General features: G+C 41.3%; 1 protein-coding gene and 1 long non-coding RNA gene across 5 annotated transcripts in view; one reads left to right on the plus strand and one right to left on the minus strand.

The window, feature by feature from the left end:
• Positions 1 to 10146, plus strand: part of LOC125935431 (uncharacterized) — a 30378-nt gene extending 20232 nt beyond the window's left edge. For all 4 annotated transcript variants that reach the window (XR_007461670.1, XR_007461668.1, XR_007461669.1 and 1 more), the window contains 2 exons: positions 5533 to 5646; positions 9271 to 10146. This is a non-coding gene — a long non-coding RNA (uncharacterized LOC125935431). The remainder of the gene's footprint in view (positions 1 to 5532; positions 5647 to 9270) is intronic.
• LOX (lysyl oxidase) lies at positions 3591 to 12557 on the minus strand. The gene is made up of 6 exons (XM_049649086.1): positions 11595 to 12557; positions 11127 to 11235; positions 9380 to 9517; positions 7517 to 7673; positions 4581 to 4676; positions 3591 to 3710 (listed from the first exon to the last, which is right to left on the minus strand). Exons 1-6 carry the CDS (start codon positions 12217 to 12219, stop codon positions 3591 to 3593), a joined length of 1245 nt encoding a protein of 414 aa, XP_049505043.1. The 5' UTR covers positions 12220 to 12557.
• Positions 12558 to 26185: the final 13628 nt, after the last annotated feature.

The following is a 26185-nucleotide window of genomic DNA, read 5'->3' on the forward strand; positions in this document are numbered from 1 at the left end:
CTCAGCACAGTTTTGGATGTAGAATGATGCATTCATAGGCAGATACAGGGTCAAAGCCAGTCAATGAAATACAGTATTTATACTATGATCACAGATCCCCACATAAAGAAAATAAGCAGTCTTAAGTCACAGACCGTCAATTTCCAGATACTAAGTTTTGTGAGTGGAGAACTTAATCACAGTATCATAAAACTGAACTGGGCCACAGTCACTGGGTCCATACATTTTGTTTACAGTGAGGACAATGAGGGAGAGAGGCTATATCAAAGGCATACCCTGTCTTACTGGGTAGTTTTTACACACCAGTGGAATACTCTCCAGTGTTTGATTAGCATGAAAAACAATCTGTGAACCGAGAGATGATATGTCTTTAAAGAGTTAAAAACGGTAGGGATTCCTGGGTGGTGGCTCAGTCAGTTAAGTGTCTGACTCTTGATTTTCATTCAGGTCATGATCTCATGGTTCATGAGATTTAGCCCACATCAGACTCTGTGCTTGGGATTCTCTCTGCCCCTCCCTGCTTGTGAATGTGCATGCATGCATGAACTCTCTCTCCCAGTCTCACTCACTCTCTCTCTCTCTCAAAATAAACATTTTTTAAAAATTATTTTTTTTAAAGTTAAAAAAGTACTATAACATTACCAAGGGAATCAGGTGCAGTGCCACTTACAAGCCACCAGACTGACCCCATGGCTTTAGGCAAGTTACACTCCTTGATCAAGGAACTTCAAAGACTCCCCATGGCCTTCAGAATGAAGTTCAAACTTTCTGGCTTCCTCTTCAGTGATCCCTTTGATCTGGTCCCAATTTAGCATCCTTTTAGCCCAGTTCTTAACCCCATGAAACACATGCCTTAGCCACACAAGAAGACTTGGTTTTCCAAATCTGTCCCTACAGTTTCTTCCTGCTATGGGGGGGACCAGTGATATTAACTCCTCTTGGCATGCCCTTCCCCAACTGCCCCCTGCAGCTCAGTCCTCTTCAACCTTCAAGGCCTAGTTCAAATTCTTTCCTAAAGCCAGTCCTGAATCTCAGCTCGAGAAGATGGCTCCTTCCTCTGAATGCTTATCCCTAGCAAGGGAGACCAGAAGCAAAAGTCCTAACAAAGGAGGCAGGCATAATTCATCTGAAGGCAAGGCTTCCTCTCTCGAGTCAAGGTCTCTGCACATCTCCCATTATTATCCACCCCTCGAGAAGTACCATCTTGTTATCTGATTACATATCACTGTAGATCATTTCACCTTCTCATATTTCCATCTATCTGATCAATACTACTTATTAAAATTTTACCTCAACCAGTCTTGCACTTTAGTTACAGTCAATGACAACTGGTTTAAAAAAAGAAAGAAAGAAAGAAAGAAGGAAAAATAAAACAACTCTGTGCTGGAGCAATATAAAGGTTTTTTATTTGTTTCAAACACCTGGCGATAACCAATTCAATAGATTCTACTGATGAAAATCAAGACACACTCTGTGCTACAACAGTCACATCTCCAGACCCATTCTTAGCACAAGCTCAGCCTTTGTACCTGCAAAGTCACCTGGCTTGTAGCAGAGATCCTTCTGTTTCCCTGCATTTTATTTTACCCCTTGTGGAATTTTCAGAGTGTAGCTCTCCTACAGTTCTATGTGTCTTTCTCTGAGCCTCTCAATTCCACATCCTAAATTCCCTGAAAGAGAGGGTCATTTCTCTCCTATCCAAGCATTGAATGAGAGGCTACTTGGTGGCAGGTTTGTACCTGGGTATATACAGTGATGGACAAGAGACTGCGTCCCAGCCATGACGGGACAGATAGGAGACAGACATTACACAGCAGATTCACATGTAAAGTAATTGAGAATTCCTGTCATACAGTTCCAAGGGCACACAGTAAAGGGTTAGAAACCGTATTTATCTTTGCATTAGTCTTTAATAGCTAGTTTAGGACCTCAGTGAATCCGCAGTGCAAAAGCAAGAATGCCAACAAATAATGAGTAAATAAGGAATCATAAAAATTGAGAGAAATTAATTAATCTATGCATTTTACGCTATTTTAGTTTAGCTTAAATTACACTGATGTGGGGGCACCTGGGTGGCTCAGTTGGTTAAGAGTCCGACTTTGGCTCAGGTCATGATCACACGGTTCATGAGTGAGTTCAAGCACTGCATTGGGCTCTGCTGACATCTCAGACCTGGAGCCTGCTTCAGATTCTGTGTCTCCCTCTCTCTCTGCCCCTACCCCGGTGCTCTGTCTCTCTCTCAAAAATAAGCATATTTTTTTTCCTTTTAATTACACTGGTGTGCTAAGGATTTTCAGTTATCCTTTGATGAACTCCATACAATATGGGCCATATGCCCAGCCAGGTTTTCTGCATTGTGGGCATGTTCCCAAGAATACATTTGATTATCTTTTCTCGGTGCCGTCCTTGTGCCATCCTAGGCTGCATGTATCTGTAAAGCCGTGGTGCCGTTTGTAAAGCACAGGCTCGACTCCCTTACAGAATAAGGAAAGGGCTCCCTCTCAGGTGAATACAGCCTGAGCCACAGCGCACGGCCCAGAGCATGGAACGTGGGCTGCTCTGAACCCCGCACCTCCTCTGGCCAGGAGCCCAGGTGTGGGGGAAAGCCTGCACAACTGGGTTTGGGTAGGTCTGGGAAATCCCGCAAACCACAGACTTACGTGGGGCCAACCAACCACTGTCCTGGGCTGTGTATCAAGGAGAAAGGGGTATTAAGTGTGAGTTTGCAGTGCAGCTCTGTGACACGTTTCTACCGTGGCCCAGTGGCACTGGTGCCTCTCCCACCTGGACACTTTCAGTATCATTCCAACGGTGTTTGTATGATTGGGAATGTAGCACTCCCAGGTCACACAGGTGATGGTTTGGGTCCTTAAGCCAGTACCGCCAGAGCAGGCAGGGCTTAAGGGATCGTGCAGGGCAGAGACCAGCAGGCCAAACTCCCTAACCTTCCTTCAGTTACTTTCATCACAGCACCACCCCTGTTAATATTTATGTGCTGGGAGTCCCTCTGAGCTTGCATTCAAAGAAGAGTTTCGGGGCTAGGAAAAGTGTGCAGGAACTTCCACACACGCCTCCCTTCCTAGGATATTTCTCTAGTAATTGTGGTTTTAGAACTCAAATTTGTAAAATCTTGGTTTTGTACAGAACAGGCGGTCTGACCTCTTCGGTGGAGTACTTTAAGGCAGTGATTTCCAAAATGTACTTTAAAGAACTCTAGGAATTTCTTCAGGGCTGCTTCATGGACTCTGGTGAAGATTGAGGAAATCCAACTGTTTGGGATCCCCCAAGGTCACCCACACTGCATATGGCCTGTTTTACATATTCATCCGCCCCAGGGGCTTTGCGGGTAAACAGTCTGTTCTGTGTGTATATCCTGTCCTGCAAACTCAGCTTTAGGATGATAAAAACCAGAGGACATCTGCCCTCCCCCTTCTCCACCATCATTAAAGGAAGATCAGCTCTAATCACGGGATAGCACAGACTGCTTTCCAGGCAAGCTGCAGTAGTAGTAGAAAGAGACACATGTATAACGCCTGTCAGTGCGCTAAAACGCTTTGAGAACAGAATCAACTAAGCTAGGCAGTTAGGACTCACGGTGAAATTGTGCAGCCCGAGGCATACGCATGGTGTCCCGTGTAGCGGATTTCACAGCGCACGACATTGTTAGAATAGTCTGATTCCGGCACCAGGTAGCTGGGGTTCACGCTGACCTAGGCAATGTAAATATCATCCGTATTTCAGATTTCATCAGCAGTGTTTGCTGGTTAATAGCTTCCTATTTCCACAAGGCTACAACAAGGAAATGCGTCAACTTCATCAAGCAGGGCGGGGGGTTAAAAAGTGAGGCAAGTGGTCAAACTCTGGAGAAGTTACAGAAGACGGCCATATATTTTTCACTGAAGTTCTTAAAATAACTTTTTCATATACGTATGTTGGTTTAGAAATATTTCCGTATGCCTAGGTGGCTCAGTTGGTTAAGGGTCAGACTTTGGGGCTCAGGGTTCCAGCCCCATGTTGGGTTCTGTGCTGACAGCTCAGAGGCTGGAGGCTGCTTTGGATTCTGTCTCCCACTCCCCTGCTCACTCGCTTTCGCTCCCTCTCTCTCTCTCTCTCTCTCTCTCTTGCTCTCTCTCAAAAATAAACATTTAAAAAAAATATTTTGGGGTGCCTGGGTGGCTCGGTTGATTAATCGTCCAACTCTTGATTTCCACTTAGGTCATGGTCTCACAGTTTGTGAGTTTGAGTCCCACATCAGGCTCTGTGCTGATAGTGTGGAGCCTGCTTGGGACCCTCTCACTCTCACTCTCTCTCTCTCTCTCTCTCTCTCTCTCCCTCTCCCCCTCCCTCCCTCCTCCTCTCTCCGTCTCCCTCTGTCTCTCTCTGCCCCTACCAGAATATCTGTCTCTCTCTCAAATAAACTTCAAAAAAAAAAAAAAAAAAACACTTTTTAAAGAAATAGTCCTATGAGATATATAATTGCTTGCAGGGTTGTGATTATTTAACATTGGATTCAGAAGGGGAGGTCCATTGAGTTGCAATCAAAATAAATTGCAGGTTTCTATTTTCAAAGGTCTCTCTACCTTTAGAATGTAGTTTCCAGGCTTTACATCTGTAATATCAATCCATTGGCAGTCTATGTCTGCATTATAGGTATCATAGCAGCCAGGACTCAACCCCTAGAAGAAAGAAAATTTAAAGATTATTTAAAAAGATGGTATAAGGTTAGAACATGTTAAAGAATGTGCTTAGTAGTTGCAAATTAAATTTTAAGTGCGTACTTACTTAAGAGTTTGACATAAAGCTACACTTCTATCACATTTCCTTTGAGAAGTATATATTACCCAGCCTTATAGAACCTCCAGCTAAAAAAACACAGGACTAATATAAGTAGTAGTACATCTAGCTTCTTGCACGTGTCATCAGTTACCAGTGATAAATACACTCTAAGTGACAGGACAGGCCTCCACCAAAATTCTAGAATAGCACCAGTTCAGGGATAAAGGCCATGTAATAATCCCCTTAACTCACACAACCTCAGCTCAACTAGCCTTTCCAGTCTCTCTTGGAATTACCCTCCTTCACTCTGAGTGCCTGGATTTTATAGTGTTTGTGCTCTCATGCTCTACATTATAATTGTACTGTATAACAATTTATCTCACTAGAGATTAGAAGCTCCTTTAGGGTGGTGTCTATGTTACATTTTTGAGTAGCTAACATTTATGAAGTATGTATCATGTGCCAGGACCAATCTTAAACATGTTACATCTATAAATTCAATGTTCACAACTACAGGAGTACAGGAGCTGTTATTATCCCCATTTTACAGATGAGGAACATGAGGCACTGTAAGGTCAATTAAGTCACTCAAGGATATATAGCTGGTAAGTGGCTGAGATGGTTTTGAGTTTAGGCATTCAGGAGTCCAGGATCCCTATTCTTAACCAGCACATTATTCATGCTCTCTCTCTCTCTGTCTCTCTCTCTCCCTCCCTCTCTCTCACATTGTCACTGAAATATTTTATTAAATTAAAGGGATGAATGTATGCCTCAATGAATGAATACCACATCACTCGAGTTGCTAAGATATTCACTTCAATGAGGAAATGAGTGCCTTCTACCGGCCTGGAGGAGGAGAATTCCAATAAGGTACAGTCCTTGCTCTCCAGAATGTTACAGTCTAGGGAAATCTGTTCAAATTGGAGTCCATAGGTATATTCTTGATGCGATTAGCCCCTTCTTGAGGAAATTTAACTGTTATATTTTCATCCGAATACTAAATTTTAAAGCATATGTTGGAATCATTTTAACTCCTTGTTGCCACTGAATTTCAGCACCCAAAATTTCTTTGGTGCTTAAGATCACCTTGTTACCAAAAGAGCTTTAAGAGCTCTGAAACTGGTACATCAGCTGGCAGAATTTAAGTGATTAACTTTGATTATTTGAACTACCACACCAAGAACAGGAATTTTTAAGGCCATTAAAAAAAACAAACAAACAGGCATTTCACATATTCAAAGTCAAACTGTAAACACAAATGAAACGTAGAACCTTAGCCAACATTGTCTAAATTCGCTGTTTGGTTTTAGCAAAAGAGAACCATTGGTTACATTAAATTAATGAAGTTAATTTAACTGTTTCTAGTTTCATGTGTGTTGAACATGTAAATTTATTATCTAAGAACTTACAAGTTAGATGAAAGTATAGATAAAAGGAAGTTATATCTATTTTTATGTTTGGGTACATTTAAACTACATTAAAATACAACTAGTCTAAGTTATCATTGGGGCTTTGTCAGAATTTTTTTTCCCTTTAAATAAAGTCTGTGTTGAAGAAACATCGGTCTAGTGAAAAACACGAATACAAAAATCACTTGTAATACAAGACCTGGTGAACAGTGTTTAAACAGGACATACAACATGGAAAGTAACTGATGAGAAAGCTACCATAAATAATGAAATGGGGTCACCCCAAGGAGTTGGAAGACTAGAAGTCTTATAAATACCTACAGACCTAAATTCAAATATGTCGACAGAGAGCTTTCCAGAGCGCCTCTTTTCCTACATGGAGGGAATAAACTCCAGGTGCCGTGCATAGGCAGGCGGCTACTATGGGGCCGGAGATTGCCGAATGAAAAGGGAACCTCTCTGCCCACATATGTGTAATGTGTGGGTAGGTTACATCTTCTATTTGAACAATAAGTGCTGCCTCCAGGGCATGTAGAATTGAACGTTTTGCCTCCTCCAATTGCTATGGTGTTTTAAGCTCAGAGAAAGAAGCAGTGGTGACATTTAGGTCACCAAAAAGCTTCCTGCCACAGCCCTAGAATTTACTCCCCAAGATACCAGCTGCTCATCCCTTTGTGCCCTGCCTGATGTACATTCACTACTCCTTGCCAAGATTCCGGCTAGAGTAAAATTATAATGTCCTTTTACAAATGAGGGCTTCTTATGGAAATACTGGCCTGGCTTTTAACTGACACACATTTTCCCGTTATAAGGCATACACACTGCTGAGGTCAGCACTATTTTTAAAAATCCATCCAAGGGACATCTGACATCAATTATACTGTAGTTTAAATATATATGCGTGGAGAAAGAAACTGTGTCCTTCTATTCTTATTTTCATGCTTAAAAGAGACTGATTTTGAGGAGCTTTTCAAGAAACAGGTTTCTCTTTGTTGGCGAGCCCCAATCACCATTCTGTTGCTAACTTAATAGGTGGAGGGAGGAATGGTTTTGAAGGGGAGAACACAGAGGTGTCTTTTCCACAGTTACTTACCAAGCCAGTTACAGAATACAGAATGAGTGCAGATACTGGAAACCATTCGGATTTTTTCAGAGGCTAAACCACTACTTTTCATCGTGGAGCATAGCGATCATGCACATTGACCTTCTGTGATGAGGAAATGCTTTAAGAATAATTCAGATCACCAAGCCACCAGTTTCCTTTTCCCAATTATTTTCCATCCTGACCAGATGACCCCCTGTGGGTTCCCGATTTCAGGCAGCCAACCTACCTGTGTGTGGGCAGTACATGCAAATCGCCTGTGGTAGCCATAGTCACAGGAGGTGTCCTCAAGACAGAAACTCGCTTTGTGGCCTTCAGCCACCCTCCTCTGGGTACTGGCATCGAGTAGGTCATAGTGGCTGAATTCATCCATGCTGTGGTAATGTCTGATGTCCCACACAACACAGAGACAGAACATACAGAGAAAGCCATGAGGATTTTAGATGAATTCCCCACTGCCTCCCACACTTGTTTTCGCATTAAAATTGAGATCAAGTTTGAGGTGCCTGGGTGGCTTAGTGGGTTGAGCATCCGACTCTGATCTCACATTTTGTGAGCCCATGTCGGGATCTGCACTGACAGTGCAGAGCCTGCTTGGGATTCTCTCTCTCTCTCTCTCTCTCTCTCTCTCTCTCTCTCACAGTAAATAAACTTAAAAAAAGAAACTTACAGAAATTGAAATAAAGTTTACCTTTTTTTAATGTTTATTTTCGAGAGAGAGAGACAGAGTGCGAGTGGGTGGGGGGGCAGAGAGAGACAGAGACAGAATCTGGAGCAGGCTCCAGGCTCTGAGCTGTCAGCACAGAGCCTGACGTGGGGCTCGAACCCATGAACCACGAGATCATGACCTGAGCTGAAGTCCAACACTTAACTGACTGAGCCACCCAGGCACCCCAAGATCAAGTTTATCTTAAAGCCAGATTCATGCTAGCTTTCCCTCCCCACCCCAGGGACAGCGATCTAACTTTGCTTTTAGGAAAAACAGACTTATTTTGAGCATTTTGCTTTCCTATTATACCCTGTTTCATCTTTGAATATTTAATAGAAATAGACATTAAACTATCTGTGTTTAAGTAGACCTTGCCATATGCTCTCTAGTATATTTCTTTTGGCTGCCAGTACTCATGTTTCATTCCAAATAAAAGAAGAGCACTCTTGGGAGGTTTCTGTGAGTTTTTAAAAAAGTGAGTTCTCACATATTTAAAACCTTTACTCAAATACAAAGGAGAAATAATGGTGTGTTTTCCCCACCACTGTTATTTAACTAGTGTAAACTTTTATTTATAAATAAAATAATTCTACTTGATCAGAAAATTGGGTGTTCATATCTGTTTTTCTCATCTTGTTAAAGGAAAGGTGCTGAGCTGTTTATCTTCTCACAGAAGGAAAGAACGAGAAAAAAAAAACGTTCAAATTGCAGAAGGTTTAAGGGGCATCCTTCAGAATTTCCTGTCATTAAATACCTGGGCAAGTTACCAAGGCGAATTATAGAATTGCCTAATGTAAGGATCTTTAAATTCAGGACAGAACAGGCATTTACCCTGGGTTTGATACAGGCCTTGTAAAACAGAGGTCAGTCCTTGTCACCTCATGGAGTATATCATCTCTTTCTTTGCAATTGGCATATAAATCCTTCTACTAACAACTTGCGGTCTTTCTGAAATGTTATCTTACTGTAGATGATCTTGGCTGTTGTTAACAAGTTTTTTGTTGTTGTTATTGTTGTTTTTAGAAATCTTACCTGTAGTATGTTGGAATAAAATTCTCATGAAGCCCACTGTTGTATCCTATAGCAGTTTTAATCAGCTGGACTTAGAGTTTCCATTTTAAAAGATAAAAGGATCTTGTAGCTAATGTATTTTCTTAAATACAGATTCCCTTGATGATGTCACATTACACAGAGAAAATTCTAAATGTGAAATACCCAACAGCAGTGTTCTCCCTCTTCTATAAAAACTAAACCTTGGCATTTTTCACCTCCAGGACCACCTGAAAAAGGAAAAAACAACTCACAAGTACCCAGGAGGCCCGTCCACTTACTGGTGACAGGAGGCCCGCCCACTTACTGGTGACAGGAGGCCCATCCACTTACTGGTGACAGCTGTGCCACTCCCAGGAGTATCTTGGTCGGCTTGGTAAGAAATCTGACGTCCCTTGGTTTTTCACTCTTTGGGGGAATCGCAGCAACACCCTGTGGTCATAATCTCTGACATCTGCCCGGTATGCTGAGCTGTGATTTTGAAAAAGGAAGCACTTTAATTTCCACAGGATATTAACTCAAGACAAAGTACAAGCAAAACCTTTCCAGTTTATAATGGCGACTGCCTCCCACCCCCCACTAGACTATCAGTTGCAAAAGCCCAGCGCATTTTGCTTATTTTGTTTACTGCTGAATCCCCGGGTCCCAGAATGGTGCCTGGCAAGTGGCCCGATCTCAGTTGTGAATGTTTGTGGAATGAGTAAATGCATGACAACTAGGGACATCTGCAGTTAAAAAGTGAAAAAAAAAGTAACAAAATCAGCATTAAATGTGTATGCGCGATCAGTAAATTCTGTATTTGTAATCAGTTCTTGTTGAACCACATGAATCAGTAGAAATGATTGCAAATTAAAAAAAAAAGAAAGAAAAAAAAAGAAAAAAGTATGCCCTTATTAAGAACTTTGAATTTTGGGGTACCTGGGTGGCTAAGTAGGTTAAGCGTCCCGACTTTTGGTTTCTGCTCAGCTCGTGATCTCATGGTTCTTAAGTTCAAGCCCCACATTGGTCTCTATGCTGACCCCACCGAGCCTGCTTGGGATTTTCTCTCTCCCTCTCTCTCTACCCCTCCCCTGCTTGTTCTCTTTCTCAAAATAAATAAATAAACTTAAAAAAATTTTTTTAAAGAATTTTGAATTTAACATTGTTTCTTCTTAAAGTGAGGAAATAATTCTAAAAGCATACACCCAGATTAGATAAATAATTTTGTAACTTTGCTATCTGCAAAACAATGGCATGACTGTAATAATATCATAGGGAGAGCAGCGGAGTAAGTGATGCGAGACTCAGGAATGAAAATGGTAACTTTGGTTTTCTTCTCTTCCTTCCGCCTGACAGTTACAGAGGGTCAAAGTGGGAGAAAGATCCAGCTGAACAGATCAACATTACTTTGCTCCTTCTAATATATGTTGTGTGGATACATATTCAAATACTACTGAATATTTTCACTTTGCACTTGAACAGTTTTTTTATGAGACCTATCAAAACATCGTTTGCTCCCTCTGCTGGTTTCCCAGCGGCAAAGTCAGAGGATTCCATTCCCCAAATTGCTATGATTTTATTTTAGGACGGATTCAAAAACAAAGCTCTTGCTCGGGCTTATTCTGGCTGAAGTAATACCAAAACAATGAAGCTAAACTGTGGCCTTAAACAAAAGAAGAAAACCGAAGCTTTGCTCTGAGGGCTGCCACACGAGCAAGTTAGCCCTCCGTTTTTTAAGGGGATATTAACAAGCTCTTCCGTTACAATATTTTTTTTCCACGTTATTGTACAGTTCTTTAGCTCCAAAGTATGAGGATCTTGGAAAAAGAACATGAGATCCCAACTCTCCACCGTAAGGGTTTGCTCCACCTCCCTGATTTGTGGCAGAGTTTGAAAGACAGAAGAACCCACAGACATCTTCAAAATGTTAAACACTCTCCATCCAGGTCAGCATGCCCAGCAGACCACATTCCGCATTCCACTTGCCCCATTTGCCCAACTCTTGTCTGCATGGAACAAGAGCTGTGGGAACCAGGCACTTGAGCAGCGCCTGAACCAAGACGGGTGCATGTAGCCAGGCCAAGGAGATCCTTGTCGGTACCTGGCCAAGCAGTTTTCCTCCGCTGCGCATCTCAGGTTGTACATGGACATCTTCTGCACGTACGTGGAAGCCTGGATGTAGTATGGATCTGGCACCAGGTCCGGGAGACCTAAACGTCACCAGGCGATGGGGGGGGGGGGGCAGGGGGAGAGGTAGCAGTGAGACAACCCAGCCCCCCACCCCCACTCCCCGGCTTTGGGTCCCTCCATGCCCCTTACCCTTCACCCTTCTCCCAACCGGGCTGCGGGTAGCAGGAGAACGGGACGCCCTGGGCTGCAAAGCAAAGTGGAAAGAAAGCAGGAGGGGCTGGGAGTGCGGTTTGCACCAGATTCCAGGGCTGCCTCTGCAGGCGCAGGGGGAGGGATCGGATCTGCGGGACTCAGGCCTGCCGCGCCCAGGCAGCCACGTCGGGGAGCCAGAATTGGGGAAGGGGTGCCCGGCTGCTTCGGGCGACTTGGGGGTCCTTACCGTACTGGAAGTAGCCGGTACCGTATCCGGGCCGGTACCTGCTCCCAGGCCGGGGCCTTTCGTACGTGTCGTAGTAGTTGTAATAAGGGTTGTCGTCGGTGTACTTGTAGGGGTTGTAGGGGTCGTCGCCCACCATGCCGTCTACGCGGCTAGGCGGCCTCAGGTTACTGAGCGCCGGGCGCTCTCCTGGCTCCGTCCCATTGCCGTCGCGCGAGTCCCCAGCGTCGCGGGCCCCGGACGGCGAGTAGCCGGCTTGGAACCAGTGGCGAGCGGCGGGTCGGGGTCGGCCGGCGGCCCCCGACGAGCCCGGGGTCCGCTCCCGTGCTGCCGCCGTGCGGTTGCGAAGCAGCAGGATGGGCGTGCGCGGCTGCGGGACGGCGGCGTTGGCAGCGCCCGGGGCGGTGGCGCCCGGGTCCCTTCGGCGCTGCGGCTGGTACTGCGAGCCCAGGCTCAGCAGGCTGAACACCTGCCCGTTGTTCTCCCATTGGATCCGCTGGCGCCAGGCGGCCGGGGCCGCCGGCGGCTGGCGAGGGGGCTGTTGCTGGCCGGCGGCCGGCTGGGCGCAGCGCAGGAGCGCGCAGAGCTGCAGCGGCCCGAGCACGAGCGCGGTCCAGGCGAAGCGCATCGCTCCCTTTGCTCGGTTGTCCCCACTCCGGGAGGACGTAGCTCGGAGACCAGAAAAACGGGGCCCAAACGTGAGAGAGAGGGACAACTCTCCAACCGGGGAGGCGGGCGCAGCGCGGGTAACTCAGTCCCCAGCGAGCGACGCCAACGGTGGGCTGCAGACCCTCGTCCGGTACAGGCGGCTGCCGGGACGTGGCACCCGCCCGGCTCCTTTTTCCCAGTCCTTCTTTCTGGAAAGCGACGGGGAGCGGCGCGGCGGCCCCGGCGAGCGGGCAGCGTCTGGAGTGAAGGAAGGAGGAGAGATTTTAAACTTTCTGGCACGTTTGCAAAGTTACACAAGCAGTTCTGGCCCGGCAGCCCCTCCGCTATTTGTTCACGTAATGCGATTGGAAACGTGCGAGGCGGACAGCTCCTCGCCTCTGCCCCTCCCTCCCCGTCCTGTCCTCCTCCCCCCAGACACGTTGCACAGGCAGCGTTAAGGGGAAAGAACAAAACGGAACACACATCCTGAGACACACTCGGCTTAATCTGGGGCGAACATGCAGGAATTTCAAAAGACTCAGACAGACGAAGGCAGCCAGGCCGTGGGGCGACGCCAAAATATGCACGAAGAAAAATGCTATTAGGTCACCAGCCCTGGAGAGGCGGGAAGTCGGGAGGTGGGGAGGGTGCTGGGGGCGAGAGAGTCGGGGAAGAGGGGGCGGGGAGGGACGATTGTGACTAACGTTTATCCATAAGGAGTTAACCAGACAAATTTCCCAATGCATACTCACTCGCTTTTATGGGAAGCGCCCTCGGCAAATAAACCCTGAGATATCAGATTTTGTTTTTCTGTGTGTAGGTAATATGAGAAATGGGTTACAAATTTGTTTCCTACAGTGAATATTTTAATAACCAAAAGTGAAATTTTGCAGGGAACCAAGCCATCTAACGCTGAAGGGATGAATAAACCTGTCTCTTTTTCAAAATGCCGGCCTGATTTGTACTGTGAGTGGGAGTGAAGAACCATCCTTCTTCTGGACAGTGTCTCCCAGGATATTTCAGCAAGGCGAGCTATAGCACTCAGAAGGCAGCTTCAAAGAAGCATTTTATCTGACTTTTCTCCTTGTACGACTATTTAGGAGGATAGACTTTGGAATTTATAATTAAATCACTGTTTGTTAAATGCTGAAAAGTCCCATAAAACACCCTATGGTGTTTGTTTGATCTTCCAGTGTAAACAAAGAGGGTGCTGAAGAAACAGCCTTGGGGTTCAGATTCTGGTAAGGACAAGGGAGTAGGAGTGGCCAGGCAAGAATGGGTGGAAGATGGGTTGGAGGTAAGTAATGCCCACTGGAAAGAGATGTTTCATGGAGCAGTTATTCACATAGGAGGAAGGGTTTAGGTAGTGTTGGAAGCATTCAATGAAAAAAAAAAAAAAAAGAATCTTTAACCAGCCTGATTTAAAGCTGTGACTCAAAACCAGGCTTTAATAACCTTTTTATTGGTCTCATCATTGAGATGTTGTCTACATATACTTCATTATTCGTCTGTCACTGTTGGTCTCTGTCTCTCTGTATTTAACCACCACATTTAAAAAAAAATTTTAATGTTTATTTATTTTTGAGAGAGAGAGACAGAGCATGAGTCGGGGGGTGGGGGCGGGGAGCAGAGAGAGAGAGAGAGAGAGAGAGAGAGAGAGAGTGAGAATCTGAAGCAGGCTCCAGGCTCTGAGCTGTCAGCACAGAGCCGGTTGCAGGGCTCGAACTCACAAGCCACGAGATCATGACCTGAGTGAAGTCAAACACTCACCCGACTGAGCCACCCAGGTGCCCCTAATCACCACATTTTGATGATGTGGTGGACAGCTGCTGACTCGAATGCCTACCATCCTTCCTTCCTTCCTTCCTTCCTTTATTTATTTGTTTATTTATGTGTTTGTTTATTTATTTATTTATTTTCTGGTAAGAGCAACTGTATTTTCCTTTGGTAAAACTCTCCTATTCAACTGCATGGTGGGACTTACTGAGAATTCATGAGAGTTTTGCCACTTCGAGCAATGGCAGTGAGATCCGAGCTTGGCTCATCAAACCATCTCCCTACAATTGGATTATGAGCAGGGGGACACAAGGGTCAAAAATGTTGGAATTCACCCTTCCCACTACTGGAGAAAGTTTCTATGACTTCTTGCTACACAGACTGCCCTTGAGCTGTTTCAGGCCAGTACCTTCCAAGAACTGATTCTTCAGCTTTTCCTGAAGAATCACACACACAATTTTTCCAGTGTGTGTGTGTGTGTGTGTGTGTGTGTAGCTGTTATGACATGGTCAGAGTCAATTGCTGTTATCTGCCACTTAAGAACCATGGCTGACACTGAAGGGGGTTGTGATTGGTTCTCTCAGATAATCAGATCTCATGACTCTGCACCAAACATGATGGGTTTAGTTCTTTTTCAGTCAGGCTAGATTTGCTCTGCCCATGACTGCACAGCATCCTTGGTTACAAAAGAGTTTCAGATGAACGCTTCTCAGTGGATTGGCAAGTCTATTGCTTATATGATAAAGGCAAAAATGCAAGTGGAAATCCCACTGATGGCAGGTGGACAGTGCCGCATCTCTTTCTGAAAGTCAGAGACATTTTATAGACTTTCTGCAGTGCTTAAACTATTCAATTTCTCCAACCCCCCTAAGAGAAGATGGATTAAAAAGAAGAAACAGGTGTATATAATTTGGATGGACAGGCCGAATGATGGGGGAAGCAGGAAGGGAGAGAGTATAATTTGTAATTATCTCTCATCTGCCCATGAACAGCTTATTCCTCAGGAAAGAGTCTCATAACTGCCAGTGGTTGACCACACATCGCTGAGGCAAGATCTTTTCTGTGAGATGTGACCGTCGGATTGGCAGACCAGAGCAGCCCTTAATGGGAGGGTAGACAGTTTATGCTGGATGTTGAGTAAAATACTCTTGTTTCCCATCCTGGTGCTCAAATAAGAAAAGCTGTGTATCTTCGGACAGCTGATTTACTTTCCCTGGCTGTTAGTTATCTGTAGGACTCGAGGGTTAACCCAAATTCTCTCTGAAGTGTTTTTTCCTAGCTTTAAAACTGCTGATTTTTGTGTGTCTAAGTAATTCCAGCAACTTTCAATTCATTCACTATAATGTTGCATTATGATTATTAATATTTCATTAAATTACTCCTTTAGTTGGACTTTAAAACATTGGATGTATTTTATGTGAGTTAGAGTCTGCAGACTATCTTCCCTTTTTATAGATTTCCCTTCACTGAAATTCAGTCTACATTTTTGTTTTACAAATATTTCTTGAATACACTTATGCTCTGAAGTGTAATATATCATAATGCTGATTTACACTCATGAATACTCAATGAATGTCAACTGATGCACTCATTTGGAGAATTTATAGCTGAATGAGGGTTATCATTTGTTTCAAATTTGCTCTAACAGACTTAAAAATTCTTATCAGTACAAGTATAAATAACTAGAGTATAAATAACTAGAACAATAGTGGTATGCAATCTTTATTTTTGGTATTCAATATTTATTTTTATTTTCTTTAAAACACACACATAGTACTTTAGGGGAGAAGACACATTACCCTTTGTCACCCATCCTAATGAGGTGTTTACTTAGTTTTCTCTCTCTTCCACTTTCTCTAAACTCTCTGTGACTTAAGACTCAGCCAGGTGAAAACAAACATATGGCTACCACATGGGGGACAATGTAAAGTGTGTGCAAGCCCTATAGGAGACAGTCTAGCCACACATTGTGCTCTCTGTTCAATGACAAAACTATTATTCACAAAATTGGAGAAACCACACTTCCTTCTATACACTGAAATAATAACAATAATGACAATCACAACAACAACAACAACAACAATGGTAGCTACATCAAAATACCTTTAGCATTTTAGTTTTGCTAAGAGCCATATCTGATTCCACTTTGACCTTGGTACTTTCTTTTCATAGACAGTTCTGCATATGGCATATACCATATGCAGAAGAATGTTGAAATGATACTAATTCTCTTTTTCTATTCTAGGCTATCAAAGTCAAGAATTTATTTTTTTTTAAGATTTCATTTTTAAGTAATCTCTACAAACAACATGGGGCTCAAACTTACAACCCTTCAATCAAGAATCGCTTGCTCTGCAATCAAAAGTCGCTTGTTCTACTGAATGAGCCAGCCAGGTACCCGATCAATATCAAGCATTTAAACAGAAATATTGTTTGGCCCATTGACCAAGAAGTGGAATTTGCCCTAAAGCTATGTACACCATGTTTGTTAACTGTATTTATAGTTCTGGGATAATTCATATAAATGGAAAGTAGAATTATGCAAGAAGCCCAAACCATATAACAGTGCTGTTGAATGACCAAGGCCAGAACACTAATGCTATAGTCAAAGAACTCAGGCTGAGCATTAATTCTTTTGTTTGGGGCTCAGGAAGCTCATATCAAACTTGTTCTTTGGTAAAGACGAATGTGCTTATGTGCTTTGGGGCCACGTCCCTGGGAAGCACCACAGGGAATCAAATAAAGAAGGTGGGAATTTGGAGGTGCGTAGGGGAAAACGAGGAAAGAGGGAAGTATGCCGTCAACACAAGGTGGGTCTTGAGAGGTGAATAAGAGGCACATTTTTAACAAGTAGTTCAGAAAGGGTAACCAGAGTGAAATCAAGAGCTAGAAATCATTTGACTTGGAGTAAAATGGAAGAGAGTGAGTTCGCCTTAAAGTTCACAGTGTGCTTGTTTTCTCTCCTCATTCTTGTCTTATGCCACATTACCACCTCCAGGTACTCACCCAAATATAAAAAGTAGACAGTTGGTACACACTTGTCTGTGTGTCAAGGCGGAACTGAAAAAAAAAATCTGTAAACAGACTGAGTAGAAGAATTCCAGAAATTATGAATTTTAAATATATCTTGTTTGGTTACCCATCCCCTTGGGCCACCTAGGGAATGGAAATGTGGAACTTAACCCTAGGGAATGGAAAAGGATTTCATTCTAGTGTCTGTCTGCATATTCATATGTGATTAAGTAAATAATGGTAGTCTTTATAACAAAATGGAAAAACGAGAAGAGATGAACTTATGATAGGAGAATGACTCTTTGAAATTCACTGAACCCAGAGTTCACAGTAGTTTGGTTATATTGACCACAAAAATGAGGGGTCAGCCAGTTGGCAAAACTGCCCATGAGTGAAGTCCAAGTGATTTGACTGGGCCTGATGGACTGTCCAATGGCAAAGAAGCAACTCTTCGTCTCACCGTGCAATGTACTAGGCTCATTTCTGTTTCTAACGGAGAGCCCACCGATCTCCTCAGTCCACGTCCTGGTCTATTAGCTGCCCCTCATCTCTTCCCGCATTCTACCGTCCTAGAACCCTGGAAGTTACTGAATTTCATATAACCTGGGTGTGATCCTCTGAGAGGGTGGGTTAGAAGTTGGGAGGACGTTTATGCTTAACTCGGGCATCTCTTTCTTTGCCCATCACATGCAATGATTGCAGCCGATCATGAGTCATCTCTCTGTTTTAACTTAACCCTAGGGCCCGGAAGAACAAGACAACAAATTACTAACAACCTAATCCAAATTATATGGAGGGGTTTTTTTTTTCCTCCCCTGCAAAGAAATAGATCTCAAAACATTTGAGAGTGTTATGTGTGTTTGGAGTAGAGGCAGAGTGGAAGGAAGATTTGGTGAGGCTATGAAGGAAAAAACCTGTTTCCTGATTTTACTTGACATCAGTTTTGAGAATCATAGTTCGTTCTCTTTTTGTTATTATTAGAACACTACTCATTTAAACCATCTACTTCCTCTTGATGATATAGCACCTTCAGCACAGAATCAAAGCTTTATATGTAATGGTTCTTAAAGCAGTGGGAGTCTCTTAAAGCACACCCAGTTAGTTACAGTTAGGACATTGTTGTAAACATGGGTGTTTTTTTTTGCCTTCTACCTGTTTTATTTTTGTACCTTTCTGCTGTTTCATGGATCATAGTAATTTCTTCCAGAAGGTAGGTGATAAAAAGAGAAAAACTGAAATTCATAAAGTCTTTGGTAGTAGTGTCTCCTACAGGTCATCTAATGGCCCTGGATAGTTTTTCCACTCCTCTGGACAGTTTGACCACTCAAAGACCACTCTTTGAGGAGTGGTAGAAACTGTCAGTTTATGGGACATGTGTATGGGAACCAGACAGGTTTTTCTACACTGACCCATCTTTTATACTCTATTGACCCTGGTCTATGTAAGTTTTTGCAAGTAATTAGTACAGGGGCCTGTAACAGTGGCATATTGAAAAATATTAAATGTAGATAGTAAATATCAAGTGAAAAATCTTAAATGAATACATACATCAAAATGATCCACAGCTAAGGAATCGCCAGTGCTGGAATGATTGAGTTGACTACCCAGAGCCTTTCCACACTTGCTAAATTGTTCCCTAGCAGAGGAAGGAAATAATAAGGAAATATGCAATAATAAGAAAAATAAGCACCCTCTCTAAAAGGACAATACCTGTCTTCTCATTAATAAGACACATTTCTATTTCTTGTCATTAACTACGTTTTTGGCACAATGCATAATGCTTAAGGGCATTACCTCATTTTATCCTCACAATACCCCAGTGAAAGTAGTTGTTAATACTTTGATTTAATGGATAAAGGGCTGAATCTTAGAGAGATTAAGTAACGTGCTCCGTTAAAAACTGACAGAGCTGGACCTTGAACCCAGCTCTATCCTATGATACACATTATATGAAACTCTTGCCATGTGAGGTAGAAAGGAGGTAAGTATCAATTTTGGGGGGATTTTCAGTGTGTTAATTATTGGAGAAATTAGGCTTATTAAAGGTTACACGATAAGGAGATTGTGGGCAGGCCAACTAAATGAGTAGATGAGCAGTGACTACTTACCTAGTGCCTGTAGTTAAATGGCTTTGGAATAGGTGTGACATACAAGTCAAATGGAAGGTGGCACATAGTAGAAGGAAGCTGGGTGATGGAGACCGACAGTCCCTGGAGAAACTCTTACCTCTACTATTTACTACTAAGTAGTTCGTGGACGAATTACTTTATCCTGAGACTTAAGTTACTCCACCAGAAATAAAGATAGTAAGTCCTACCTTGCAGGATTGTTGTGTGGATTAAATGTAAGTGTATGGCAGAGATTCTAGCTTATAGCAGGCACTAAGTACATAATGACCATTGTTACTACTTGGTACTTGGGTATTCAACTTGAAAAGTCAACAAAGACTATTTGTATATAGACAATCAAGCTAAAAGGCTTTCTATATATATAGAAACAGAAACAGTCTTTACTTTCTAAAGTGCCCATTTTGTTACTTTGGGGCATGAACATTCCTTGAAAAAATAAATTTTATTGAGATATAATTTAAATAAATTAAAACGTATAATTTTTAAGTGTATACTTTGAAGAATTTTCACAAATGGTATGCCTTTGAAACTGGCACCACAGTCAATACACAGGTTATTTCCTTATTATTTCACAAAGTCCCCGTGAGCCCACTCCACCCTTGCCCCAGGAAACCACAGTTCTGAATTATTTTTTCCACTTAGACTAGTTTTATCTCCTCTGGAAGTTCATATGGTTGGGAATTATACAGAGGGTACCCTTTTGTGTCTGTTCCTTTGCTCAGCATGTCTGTTAAATTCATACATATGTTGCTCAATCAGAGGTTCATTTGTTTTTCTTAGTGAGTAGTATTTCATGTTATGAACATACAATGATTTGTTTTCCAGATCGGTATTATGAATAAAGCTGATATGAGCATTCATCTACAAATAATTCTGTGGATGTATTTTTTCATTTCTTTGTGATAAATACTTAAGGGCAGAATTGCTGCAGCTTTAGAGTAGGTACATGTTTAATTTCATAAGGAACTATTAAATATTTTTATAAGTAATTGTATTATTTACCTTCATAGAAGCTACATAAAAAGTTCCCATTGTTCCACATCCTTGGCATCCCCTGATAGCTCAGTCTTTTTCCATTTTAACAATTGCCTGTATAATGGTATTTCATTGTTGTTTTAATTTGCATTTCTTTAATGACTAATGATTTTGAGCATTTCTTTTGTGTGCTATTTTTCATGCGCTACACATTTGTGAAATATATGTTTTGACCTTTTGCCCAATTTTTAATTTTTTTATGTTCCTTCTGAGGAGTAAGAGTGTTTTATATATTCTGGATACAGACTTACGTGAGACGTATGTATTACAAATATTTTCTCTGTGGCTTACCTATTCATTTTCTTAATTATGTCTTTTGAAGAACAGGAGTTTGTAATTTTGATAAAATCTGGTTTACCAGTTTGTTTCTTTTGTGGTTAGTGCTTTTTATATCCTGTCAAAGAAATCTTTTTCCAGCCCAAGTTCACAAGATTTTCTTCCATGTTTTCTTCTAAAAGCTTTATGAGTTAACTTTATCTGTAGGTCTGTGATCCATTTAGAAATATTTGGGGGATATAGTATGAGATAGGAGTTGAGGTTTATTTGTTTCCACATGGATATCCAGTTGATACAGCGTTATTTTTTGAAAAGACTATTCTTTCTCTAAGAGGCCCCTTGACACCGATTTCAAAAATCAATTTGCCTTAAATGTGTAGATCTCTTTCTGGACTTCTTACTGTTTTTCACTGATGTATTTACTTATTCTTATGCTAGTACCACACTGTCTTGATTATCATAGATAGTAAGTCTTGCAATTAAGTAGTGAAAGTCCTCCAATTTTATCATTTTTTTCTAAAAATATTCTGAGTGTTTTAGGTTTTTTGCATTTCTACTTGCACTTGAGAAACAGCCTGTCAATTTCTACCGAAAATACTGCTGAAATTTTGACTGAGGTTGCATTGAATCTATAGATCAGTTTGGGGACCATTTATATTTAAATAACATGAGTTTTCTAGGGCTGCCTGGGTGGCTTGTTTGGTTGAGCGTCCAACTCTTGATTTCAGCTCAGGTCATGATCTCACAGTTTCATGAGTTCAAGTTTTTGCATCAGGCTCTTCACACTGATAGTGTGTGTGGAGCCTGTTTGGGATTCTACCTGTCTTCCTCTCTCTCTGCCCCTCCCAGTTATGCTCTCTGTGTCTCTCTCTCTCTCAAAATAAATAAATAAAATTTCCAATCCATGAACATGGTATATCACTCCACTTATTCAGGTCTTCTTTAATTTATTTCAGCACTGTTTTGTAATGTTCAGTATAGAACATTACATTCGTGTCTTTTGTTTTAAATTTATTCCTAAGTATTTTATGTGTGTTGAGGTTATTGTAACTGAAAATATTTAAATTTAATTTTCTTGTTGTTTGTTGCTAGTTTATGGTAATACTACTGATTTTATAAATTGATTTTTTAACTTCTTAAAAACTTTTCTTCTTTAAGATTTAGGGAGCAGAGTAACAAGACACTGCAGAAGAGGTGTGATGGATGTAAATAAGAGAAAGAAAATATCAGGAAATACCCAGAATGATTCTATATAGGCCATTTTAGGAAATAGGTAATGAAAAAAACAATTCCATATCAGTTAACTTTTGCTATATAACAAACCAACCCAAAACATTGTGCTTAAAAGAATGCACATACTGTTATTTCACAATCTTTGAGTTAGCTGAGTGGTTCTTCTGCTATTTTCACATGAAGTCACTCATATTCAGTTATATCTTTTTCTCAGAGATATATATGATACATACTTTATTCTGTCTGTGAATGAATCATTTTATTGGGGAAAATAATTTTGACCATAAAAAAATCTATTGAAAAGAACATGAATAATTCATTTCACATAATCAGAATATTGAAAATGGCCAGACGTTTTCAAAAATATTCATTTGTTCTTTCATCTAAAATATTAATACTTCAAATAGTTATGGTAATTCATTAAAAGATAAAATATTATAAGGTGTTATAGTTACTTTTTAAATAATTTTAACCCCACACAGAGTAATTAAAGAGTTTCACAAGAGGAGGAAGGAGCAATATTTATATATATGAAAGTTGTGCTTAATCCTGGAATAAGAAGGAAATAATTTTTAAATGAATGGTTAATAATACATTAATACATATGGATCTATTCCAAAACTTTTAGTATATAATATGTCTAAACATTATTTTTCTGCCCCTTAGTTTTTCCTTTATTGTCATTTATCTTAATAACCACAGTCCCATCTGGCTAATCCAGATACCAGGAAGTCATCCTGCAAGTTGCTCTGTCCTTTACCCTCAGTATGCAACCCACCAAATTGTTCATTGGATCTGCTTTAATTTTTTAGGCATTTACTTCTCCCCATCTTCATTTCAAATGCCCCTGTCCACATCACCAATTGTCTCTCTCTTAGGCAATAACTTCCTAACCAATTTTCCCATATTCACCCATGCCCACCATTCACATATTCCATACAGCAGCCAGGATGATTTTATTACAAACACACTTCTGACCATATCATTCCTGTCATTACAATGGTTTAGGAGAATCTCACACCCCTTAAGATAAAGTGGAAACCCCATGCCTCATGGACCCTACTCTTGCCTACCTCTCGGGTTCAAGGGTACCACCACCCCCTTCTCCTCACAGTGCTATGTCCTTTACACCTGCTACTATTTGTTGCAATTTCCAGGCCAAACTGCCCTTTTTCCAACAGGACCTTTTTTACATAAACCACACTTCCCTCTTCTTTTTTGCTAACCAGCCTCATCAGTTCCTTCAAGTCTCAATTCAGAATTTCTTTCTGGAGACTTTCCCTTAACCTCTAGACAATGTCAGTTCCTTATCTTTTGCTCATATATAGTATACTGCCCTTCTTTGTAAAGCTGGCCTCGCCTGTAATTACATGTTCAGTGTCTGTCTTCCCAACTGAACTATCATTTCCATAAGGATATAAATTTCATCAATATATTCATCCAAGCTGTTTATTTCCATCTGTAGGAATGGTGACTTTATGTATTGTGTATGGACCAAGTACAATATCTGTTCTCAATACATGTTAATAAGCATTAATCATAAGAATACTTTGTCTCAGCTTGGTATGGTTTCAACAAACATGTATTACACTCCCAGAATCAGTGTACCACATGAAAAATCCCTTCAGTTGTCTCAGCATGGGAACTTGTGTTTTCTCACTTGGGAGAGAAATGGGCATAATTTAACCAGACTAGTAGAGCATCTGCTTCAGAGGTCTTGGGCTGAAGCAATTGGAAGCTTAATCTCACTAAAATGACAGGGTCTTGGCGGAGGTGAATGGGAAATCTTACCCAATACTTGACCACACCAAGCTGAGTTTAGTCAGGCTCTCACATTTACATGTACCAATACCTACATGTTTCTTAACTTAAAAAGGGTAAGGGTAACTTAATTGTAAACAAAGCAGTTCTATAATAAAGAATTTTAGCCTTATCCTATTTAAATTTTCATTTATAAATTGAATAATTCATTCAACTGAACTGTTATTCACATCTTCTTAGGACATTTTGGATATTTTGTGCACTGCCCTTTATTGAGAATGGTGTTTAGGCAGCCATAACTATCACATAACTATGTGATGAATTGTAAATGAGATGAGAAGAAACTTGAAGATGATCTAACAGTAAACTGCAAAGCTTATGTGGCAAAATACATGCATGAGCATTGAGATAGGGTTCCTAAAAATGCTGTGACTTGTCCTGGGAAATAACAAAGCCCTGCTAAGAGCAGTTCCAGCTGTATTCCAAATGGTGATATTTTCATATGTGAAGTGCTAAATGATCATTTAGTGATCTTTCAAGCAAACCACAGAGGAAATCCACAAATTACTACAGCAGAATTTGTGTTGACACTTATGTACACAATCAAATAGGCTTTTCTCTAAGTGTCTCCATTAAAGGCTTGCTTTCAAAATGGAAAAATATTGCCTAGAAGTAGCTATAGGAACAAAGAGTAAACAGAAACAGAAATTACTGCTTTTTTTTATCAATACATTTTTACTGTGCTATAACCTTGTACTAATAATCAGTTTTAGGGCACCTGAGTGCCTCAGTCAGTTAATCGTCTGATTTCAGCACAAGTCATGATCTCATGGTTCGTGGGTTCGAGCCCTGCACCAGGCTCTGTGCTGACAGCTCGGAGCCTGCAGCCTGTTTCAGATTCTGTGTCTCCATCTCTTTCTGCATCTCTCTCTCTCTCTCTCTCTCTCTCTCTCTTTCAAAAATAAACCTTAAAAAAACAATAATCAGTTTAAATAAGTGATTAGTGAGAATGAATTGACAAAATTTGCTCATTTCTGTATTGATAAATGGGTATTATTATTAAGTCATTTATTTCTGGAAGAAAATAATATACTTTGCTGATGATACTAAGGGACCACTAAATAAAATACTGCTACAATGTGCTGCATTATTCTGAATCACCTCTAACAAAAAGATTTTTCTGTCATGCTGGTGCTCTAAATTAATTTCTGAGAACAGAGATCTGTATTAAATATTCAATGTTTATTTCATATTGGCTAGAGATTGAGACTGTGTGATGTCTAAAGAGATTTTATAAGAAAACTGTCTATGTCTTAAGAATGTACCCCCTATTTTGACATTTTCCTTGGAGATTGACTAAAGTTTCTAATTGCTTAATTGCTATTAGGATGATTGACTTTTGTTTATTGAATTGACATCCTGCTGAGTTGGCATGGAGCCCAAGTTCTATTTGAGTCACGTGTTAAGGACCACTTTTTAGAATTTTGAGGCTAGTATATAATAATTACTAGAACTACATACTTACCCCATGCCTGCCATACTACTAACAGAATGGTTATAAATGAGAAAATGGTCCCAAAAAAGTGCCAGTAGTTTTTAGAGTAATACTGAAAGCCAGTGAAATGTGGAGACGTACTGGGCAAAATGTCAATTTTGGGGACAGGATGCTCTCATGTAGAACTAGATTTATGTAGAATTGTAATGAGGGGATCTCTGAGCTTGGTTTTTAATCCATTCTAAACAGACTCTCGGTTGCTTGGTATTTGTCTCAACTTTTTGTAACAATTTTTCCTAAAAGAAAAGAAGACAATAGCAGACATGCTTTTATTATTTATCTATTTATTTATTTATTTAATTTTTTTTAATGTTTATTTATTTTTGAGACAGAGAGAGACAGAGCATGAACGGGGGAGGGGCAGGGAGAGAGAGAGACACAGAATCGGAAGCAGGCTCTGAGCCATCAGCCCAGAGCCCGACGCGGGGCTCCAACTCGTGGACCGCGAGATCGTGACCTGGCTGAAGTCGGACGCTTAACCGACTGAGCCACCCAGGCGCCCCTATTATTTAAATGTTTCTACTCCCCTTCTGAAAATTTCCTGTCCTCAGAACATGGCTTCCACTGGGACACTTGAAGTCAAACAGCTTCTGGATTTACTGATGCAGGCTGCTTACTACTAGGAATTTGAGAAATTCTTGGGAGGTGTCTCACCAGGAACCCAAGAAGTGGAATTTTAGGTGTGGCTAGCAAATGACTTAAAACTGCTTTAGTAGACCTCCTTGCAGACAGAAAAATGTTTTCTATAGGTCTTGTGGGCTTGAAGCCACACAATACTTTCCTTTCCATAGTGGACTTCCTCACTGCTCAGGAATGAGTGTATGGCAGGATGGAGTGTTGCTGGAGGTCATATGTCAAGTTCCTAACTGTGAGTGGGGAGAAACTGCTCTTGCGTTCCTACAGAAAACCACTGAAATGAGTCATCCTCTAGGGGGCAATAGAGTCTGATATAGGCTCCTAATTGCCAGGATCAAGTTCCTGAGGGAAGGACTGATTAGGAAGAATTGTTAAACAGCCTTAGACTGGAGAATACATTAAGCAGGCTTCATGTTTACTATAGTCACTCAGAATCTCCTTGAATGTTTGTGGTTAGTGAAGTAGACCATGAGCTGAGTGTAGCTGCCCTACAAGAGCATTACACATGAAGGAGGCTAAACCCCAGATCTAGG

The sequence above is a fragment of the Panthera uncia genome (assembly GCF_023721935.1).
Source record: "Panthera uncia isolate 11264 chromosome A1 unlocalized genomic scaffold, Puncia_PCG_1.0 HiC_scaffold_17, whole genome shotgun sequence".
NCBI classification, from domain to species: domain Eukaryota; kingdom Metazoa; phylum Chordata; class Mammalia; order Carnivora; family Felidae; genus Panthera; species Panthera uncia.